Consider the following 8068-nt stretch of genomic DNA (forward strand, 5'->3'; position numbering starts at 1 on the left):
CCTTTGTTTTCTGAAGGGGAGATTAAGTTTCTAGGAGGACATCACCCCACAATTTTTCCCATTCCAGTTACCGTTCCAGTTCACCCACATTTTACATATTCAGGACCATTGCAGTTTCACTTCATTGGCCATTACTAAACCAAGAGGAATTGCTTCGAAGCCCTGGTCTGTGACCACCACAGCAATCTCTGCAAGTCTGATGAGGCTGCTCCTCAGGGGTTCCCATTGCCTTCAGAATAAACTCCTGAGCCTGCAATACAAGGCATTTGTGATCTGGCCTCTGCCTTCCTCATCTCTTGTCATGTGTATCCTGTGCTCCAGTCAGTATGATCCACTTACGAGTCTCTCAAAATATCACACTTGTTCAAACCTCAGTGCCTTTGCACATGCTCTGCCATCTTTGTGCTCTGCCCTAGCACCTCACGGGCTTTATTCACATCATGAATTACTACTTATCCTTCAAAACTCAGTTCTGGCATTGAAGCCCTCCATGCCCCTCGCCCTCATTCTCCTCCCACCTGCTCCACAGTTCCATCAGCCTCACAGATCTCTGCCTTTATTATTCTGCACCAGGATGTCTGCTTGTCTCTCCTACCAGGCTGTGAGCTTTTGGGAGAAAAAATGGGGTTTTGGTCATTTCTTATCGCCAGCCCTTAGCCCACTGCCTGAGACAGTTAATGTCTGAGTAAATGTTAGCTCTCTTTGCTTCCCTTCCCTACCCCTTTCAATTCCTTTAAAACTATGCCACATGGCTTTATCCATAAAGCTAAAACCTGGAAGTGACAAACATTGATCAACAGGAAAATATAAATTGTGGAATATTCATACAATGAAATAAAAAAAAAAATGCACCACTGCTGTGCACAATGCACCACTGCCATCGAGTCAATTCTGACTCATAGCAACCCTCATGGGGTTTCCAAGGCTGTGAATCTTCACGGAAGTAGATTGCCCCAACTTCCTCCTTCAGAGCAGCTGGTGGGTTTGAACCACTGACCTGGTTAGCAGCCAGATGCCTTACCCATTGTGCCACCAGAGCTCCTTGCTGTATACAACAGCACGATAAATCCCACTGGCATGATGCTGAGCAGAGAAGCCAGGCCCAAGAGAAAAACCAGTGCTGTTGAGTAATTCGTACTCTCGGTGACCCCACATGTTTCAGGGTAGAACCCTCCACAGGGTGTTCAAGGGCTGTGACCTTCAGGAGTTCATCACCAGGCCTTGCTTCAGAGCCACCTCTATGTGGGCTTGAACTGTAACCTTTTGGTTAGTAGCTGAGTACTTAACGGTTTGCACCACCCAGGGATTTCTAGGCCCAAAAGAGGACCTTCCATTTTATGAAGGTCAAAACCAGACAAACGACTCTATGATAATAGAGGCCAGCAGGGTAGTTACCTCAAAGAGGGGGGGTGCTTTATCTCCATCTGAGTGGTGGTCACACAGTTGTGTACACGTGTAGAAATTTGTGCAGCTGTACTTTTTGTGTAGCTTAGAATAGGCAACCAATCATAAGGATGGCACAGGACCATACTGTGTTTTGTTATGTTGTGCTTTGGGGTCACTATGAGTCAGGGGCCAACCCAATGGTGGTTAACCACAACTTTACCTCAATTTTTAAAGTGATAGAATTGTGCAGTAAGTCATCATGGATGACAAACTACCCGTGTCTGAGAGCCACGTACTGCTACAGGGTCCCTTGATGTTATGTGGCCATGCTGAGGTCCAGAGAGGGTAAACCACTCACCTGGAGTCACCCAGCATATTGTGTGGACCACACTCTAAGGAGAGAAGAGGATGTCCTGCTTTTCCTGTGCAACTGTAGGCTCCTCGGGGGCAGAGTCTCTGTCTTTGTGTCTGTTCCTTTGTATATTGGTGGAAGGTTGCCTGCTCCTAGGACTCTGCTGCTGGGATGATGAAACATGGCAGCAGTGTGGTCATCAACACACAAAATCTAAGGGCATGATTCTGTGGCTCTGTAATCTTAACCTCTCTGTACTCGGTTTCTTCACTATAAAATGGAGATAATAACGGTACCTACCTTGTAGTGTTGTTCTCAAGATTAAATGAGTGACTAAGTGTCAAGTCCATAAAACAGTGCCTGACTCCGATTAAGTGTCATGTAAGAGTTTGCTATGATGATCACCATTAGATGAAAAACCCAGTCAGACAGATCAAAGGTAAACTCTGCTCTTCATAGGCTGGGTCACCTCAGGCAAGCTGGTTAACCTCTCTGAGCCTCCATCTTCTGATCTATGAGAGATGATAACATTTATCCATTGTTATGAAAGCAAAATAATACATGAAAAGCACATGACTCTGGCCTTGAGTTCCCTGTATGCATACTCATCACCCTCCTCCACGTCCTAGCACGGCACCCAGCACTGGGAGGCGCTCTTTGGCTTGGGAAAAGTAATCTCTTCCCTACCCATCCTTCTCCAACCTCCTCCTCCTTCTGGCACTAGCGGACAGCAGCATCTAGTGGAAAGTCTTAGAACTGCAGCCTGACCAAGTCCCACCCTCCAAGCTGCTGTTCAGTCCCTTTAAATAAACCTTTTTATATATACACCCTGCACTGGACAGTACTCACTAGTGCCTATGTGTGAGGAACACTGCGCCGGAACCTGAAAAAATGAGGCTATATATGCAATATGACTGTAGAAGCATACAAAAAAAAGTCACAAATAATTATAACATCACTGATACTCTTTGTATCTTAAATAAAATATAAACATTGTGTAGGGGGACTTCTTGAGCTCTGGTAGCATAGTGCCTAAGGCACTTGACTGCTCACCAGAAGGCTGGCGGTTCAAACCCACCAGCCACTCCTCGGAAGGAAGGTTGGGCAATCCTACTTCCGTAGTGATACTGCCTCGGAAACCCAAGGAGGGGTCACTATGAGTCGGGGCCGACTCGACAGCAAACAACAACAACAGGGGGACTTCTTGGGAAGGTTCACCACTGCTGGAGTGATTTTGAAGGAGCTGTTTCGTGTCAGTGACCTTCAGTTAAGGCTAAGACAATTAAATGAAAGCTTAGGTCAGAAAAGTGACTCTCCCAAGGGCAGCCTGGTTTAGTTTTCCAGGCTCTCCACAGAGAGAAGGGAGCCGAGAGTGTTTGGCTTCAAAGCCCATGTTCTTTCCAGCACACGCCACTGTCCCTGTACCCCCAGACATAAAAGGGTAGAGGGTCTCAAGGTATGATGGATCACATCCAACCAGGGAATCAAAGAAGACTTCATGGAAGAGGTGGTGGCATTTCGAATGCGCTTTGGAAAATGAAGGCAGAAAAAGGAGTAAGTGGCTAAGGAAGGAAAGGCCTTCCAGCGTGGCGGACCATAAAGTCGTGGGGATGAGATTAGGCAGGAGGGTTAGGACTCAATAATCATGATGTTATTAGCTGCTGTAGAGCCAGCCTCAACTCATGGCAAGTCCGTGCACTGCATGGTCTCATTGGCTCCTGTTTGGAAGTAGATCATCAGTCCTTTCCCCTGTCCATCTTAAACCGGAAGCTTCACTGAAACCTGTTCAGCATCACAGCTATACACAAGCCTCCACCGACAGACAAGTGGGGGCTGCACTCAAGGATCATTTCTGGGAATCAAAACCAAGTATCTCCTCCTACCCCCACTCCCATTAGGAAGATGAACATTCTATCATTGAACCACCACTCACTGCCCTCTAGGGCTCCAAATAACAGGCCAGGGAGGATGCCTTTAATAAAAGCAAAAAGCCCACTGAGTAAGAAGGTAACTGATCTGAGGAGAGCAGAGGAAAACCAGAGATCCAGAAACTAGGTAGGTGGCTACTGCAATAGTGCAAACTAGGGGCAGTGGGTGCCTGAACCATGATGGAGAGATTATAGATGCAAGAGACACTGGGGAGGAGAAAAGGAAGGGGAGGTGTGGAGATAGCTGTGGGTCAAATGAGAAGATGCAGCTGAGAATTCAAGGTGCTGAGTTTTGGGGAGGTAAAGGGGAGAAAGGGGGAGCTGTAAACAGAGCAGAGACTTAACCAGAGGGATGGATGTGGGTAGGGAGTGGAGGCAATGAGTTTGGTCTTCATCCAGGAGAGTAGGACTAGGTCATCCACCTCCCAAACTCAAAGCTTTGGAGAGAGGCCGGAGGGAAAGGAAGCAGCGACAGTTATTTGGAAGCCACTTACCTAGGCAGGTATAAGTTAAAGACTTGGGAGGGCAAGACAATGGGAACTACACGGGGAAATGTGGGGGCAGAGCACTAACGCCTAGATGCCATCTGGGTTCCTTCTTTTTAAAGTTTCCTGAAGACTGGAGAAGAGGAGGAAACAGAAGACACACAGGAGGGACTTTTGGAGAGAGAGATTAGGAGACCATTGTGAGTATTCAGCGCTCAGGGCAAGGGAGCAACCAACCATTGGATATGGGGTCTAGGGCTGTCATGGGTGACCCTGGAAAAAGTCGTTTCAGGGCAGAAACGAAGCTGCACAGAATTAAGGGGCAAAAGGCAGTAGGTGTTGGGGTGGCTGAGTCTCTCTGGAGGAGGGAGGTGATGGTGAGCAGGCGGAGACTAGGGACTGAGGAAAGGGAGGTGCCAGATGAGGCTGGGGAAGGAGGCACTCGCTCTCAGGGTCATTCATGGCCCTGATGAGGAAGGGTGGAGGTGCATGTACCAGCCAGAGCTGCTCAGAGGTGTAGGGCCACAGGGAAGAACCCCGCTAAGACTTAAAGAGAGAACCCAGAGATCCAGACAGAAACTAAGACTCTGCAACCTTCACATCCCTGACAAATACACCATGGCCAAGGGCAGAGCCGGGAGACAAGGAGGATAGGCAGAATGGAAGGAGGGTGTACCCAGACAATCTGGGAGCTGGTACCGGGGACATCGTTGAGCGAGGCCCGCTTAAGGAGTGCTAAGGAAGCCAAGGAGAAAGGGATGGGGCAGCTTGGTGGAGGTAGTGGAGTCCCAGCATCCTCAAGGTCTGCCTGGGAAAGCACCAGGCCCCACCCTTCCCCAGGCCTCTCCAACTCAGGAAATTGGTGGCCCCAGTTTGAGATGGGCTGCATCACACACTAATCCCACACACCCCTCAAACTTTCAAACTTTTCTTCTGCCAGAAAGTCTGGGCAAGTTTCTTCTTTATGGGACTTAGTTTCTGTAGTGGGTTGGAAAGTGGCCCCCCAAAAAAATATGTCAGCATCCTAATCCCCAGAACCTGTGTGTATAGCCTTGAGGAAACCGTGTTGATAGATGCCATTACATTAAGGATCTTGAGACAAGATCACCCTGGATCATCCAAGTGAGCCCTAACTCCAATCACAATGTCCTTACAAGAGACAGAAGAGGCTGTGAACAGAGGTAAGGATTGGAGTTTTGCAGTCCCAAGCCAAGGAACACCTGAAAGCTGGAAGGATTCTCCCCTAGAGTCTTTGAAGGGAGCACAGCCCTGCCAACATCTTTATTTTGGACTCCCGGCCTCCAGAACTGGAACAGAATAAATTTCCGTTGTTTTCAACCAAGTTTGTGGTCATTTGTACAGCAGCCCCAAGAAACTAATAGTTTCCTATTCTGTAAAATAACTAGGAAGTTTCTCAGGATATTCCCAGCCCTGAGATTCTCCATTCAACAAGAAGGGAGTTCCAGGTCTGCCCAAAAGGTGTGTTTAACTCCTCACCCTGCCCTTCCCAGGTGAAGGTTTCACACTTTCACTAGTGAAGGTGGGGGAAGGGAAAACCAAATTAACGGCAGCACCTCCCCGCTCCTCAGAGAAGGGAGCCCAAAGAGTATTTATGACCTCCACTCCTTCCTCCTTCTCCCAGAGCTCAAGCCATCCTGTTTCACCAGCTCTAGGCAAGTCAAAAAGGCCAAAGCTGACCCGGACCAGGTTACTACAGGCAAGTAACCAAAACCGGAGTCTACTTCTCCCAATGTTTCCTCACAAACCTCACCACCCCTTAAAAGCTGTTTTCTTCCCACCCCATCCCCACATCTTCTTCTTCCCCCTTCTCCATTCTTGAGGGGCAAGATAAGACAGATCCCCCAAAACACAGCAGTGGAAGACTCTCCAGTCCTTCCCTCCTCCCCACCACACAGCTGGAGGGGGGAGGGAAGGTCAGCAGGGATCATAAAGGCCAGATGTTGAAGAGAGAGAGGGAGCAATGCCCAACCCACGCCCACCCACCCCGCCCCCAACCCTCATGCCCAGCGAAAGAAAAATTAAAGGAGACAGCTTTTAAAACAAACAATACTTTTGTGGTCCAAAACAGTTTTTCTGGAAAATCTGCTCTATGCAAACATTAACAACTTTTTACAAAGCATTTTCACAGAAAAGGAGACAAGTCCTTCCCCAGTGTCCTAGGTGGGAATTGTTCCTCCTTGGCCCAGTTTCAGAGGGAAAGGTGAGGCTATTCACTTGTGTGGGCAGAAGGGTCACTGGGTCCCTCCATGGCTAAGCAAATCAGCAGCCCCCAGTCTCCCCTCACACCTCTAAACTTAGGATCTCCTGAGTTAACCTCCCCAGACCTCACCTGGGTGGAGAAAGGCGCCCCACCCCTCCCAGACTGCAGGGGATCCTTCTTGCCTGAGGGCAGAGTTCAGGCCTATTTCTCCCCTCCCCCCAGAAAACAGAACCTCTGGCTCCAAACCTAATCCCCTGACCCTGCCCCCTTCGGATCCATCAGATCCCTGACAACCCTTGAAATGCCTGCCGCCTGGAGTGGAAGCTGAGTGTACCTCATCCTAATTCCCACCCATTCCCAAACTTTGCCCCATTCAAAAACAAAACAAAACAAAACAAAAAAACGGTGGACCCTGGTGGTTAGACCAAAAGCAGAAAAGTTCTCCTGCACAGAGCAGCTAGTTTCACCTCTGCCCTTTAAGAGAGCTGAGTTTGGGTTTCCAGGGAGTGGACCCGGGCAGGCCTGTCCTCTACCTTCACCCCATCTATAAATCGGTGCACAGGAGCTCGAAAGGCAACTTGTTTGGTCTGATTTTATTGATCTCTTCCACTTTCCATTATTTTCCCTGGGACAGTCTCTTGCCCCTTCCCCAGGCAAAGTCTGCATTTGGGGGCCAGGGGGTGAGGGCCTCAGCCCTGCCTCACTTAGTCAGTGTTCCTCTGAGGAGTAAACTGAGGGGAAGGGGACTGATTTCTCAAGGGGCTGGATCTCTTTCATCCATCAAACCTACTAAACGGAAGCAAACCAGACAAAATTGAAGGGGGAAACTCCAAAACTGGACCAAAGGGACAGGGAGGTGGCTAAGGCTGAAGAGGTTACCTGAATGTGGGAGCTGTAGGGAGGGGACAGGAAAGGGCAGTCCTCCCCTTGCCTCCTCCCCCGTTAATTAGGTTCCAGTGGCTCTGGGAGCGCTGGGGAAGACCGGAGGGGAGTGAAGGGTTAAAGCCCTGGATGGTGGGGGTGGGGGATGCCCCCAGGGAGCTGCCAATCACCTCCCCACCCCCACACAGACCCCTCACCCCCAGGCTCGGCCACAGAAACAACCGGTTTGCCCTTCCCCAAGGTCTCACTCTCTGGATTTTTTTTTTTTTGGATCTTTGAGCAGTTGCCTCCTTAGCTCCCCAAGAGGTGAAGGCCCTGCCCCCAGGGATCCAAGCTGGAAGAGGAGAGGGATTGGAATCATTAAACCTTGCTCGGTGAAGCCATCTCCCGGCTCCAGCCCTGGGTTTCTTTCCAAAGGTTGGGGAGAGGAGGGGTGTTACCCCAGCACTTAGAAGCTTGAAAATCACTGTCATCTGCTGTCCCCTCTGCACAGAGCCCATAAAACCTAAGGGAAGGAGACGCCAAATGTAAGATCCAGGCTCTCTCCTCGCGTTCTCAGTGGGCAGTGGTCCCAACTTGACCCCCACAGCAGAAGTCCCACGCTTAGAATTCCTCCAAGTTGATACCCCAGAATTTGAGACCGGGGGGCTCAGGGACTGCGGGACCCCCCATCTGCCACCTCCACAGCGGGTGGGCGGGCGGGGGTTTGGAGTCTCCCTGCAGGCGAAGCGAGGACGCCGGCCCTAAGTCTCCGTCCTCGCCCACCACCAGGGCCGGGGGACAGGGGAAGCAGTCCAGGAGGCTGAAGGTGCTC

The 8068-nt window shown here is 50.0% G+C and overlaps 1 protein-coding gene across 1 annotated transcript in view; it reads right to left on the minus strand.

Moving 5' to 3' along the window:
• Positions 1 to 7857: 7857 nt before the first annotated feature.
• Positions 7858 to 8068, minus strand: part of LOC122150075 (elongin BC and polycomb repressive complex 2 associated protein) — a 1154-nt gene continuing 943 nt past the window's right edge. The window contains exon 2 of the mRNA XM_042781103.1: positions 7858 to 8065. Coding sequence (XP_042637037.1) covers positions 7858 to 8065 — 208 coding nt within the window. The remainder of the gene's footprint in view (positions 8066 to 8068) is intronic.

Source organism: Orycteropus afer, unplaced genomic scaffold (assembly GCF_000298275.1).
Source record: "Orycteropus afer afer isolate SDZICR_OR568_19922 unplaced genomic scaffold, OryAfe1.0 scaffold00085, whole genome shotgun sequence".
NCBI lineage: Eukaryota > Metazoa > Chordata > Mammalia > Tubulidentata > Orycteropodidae > Orycteropus > Orycteropus afer.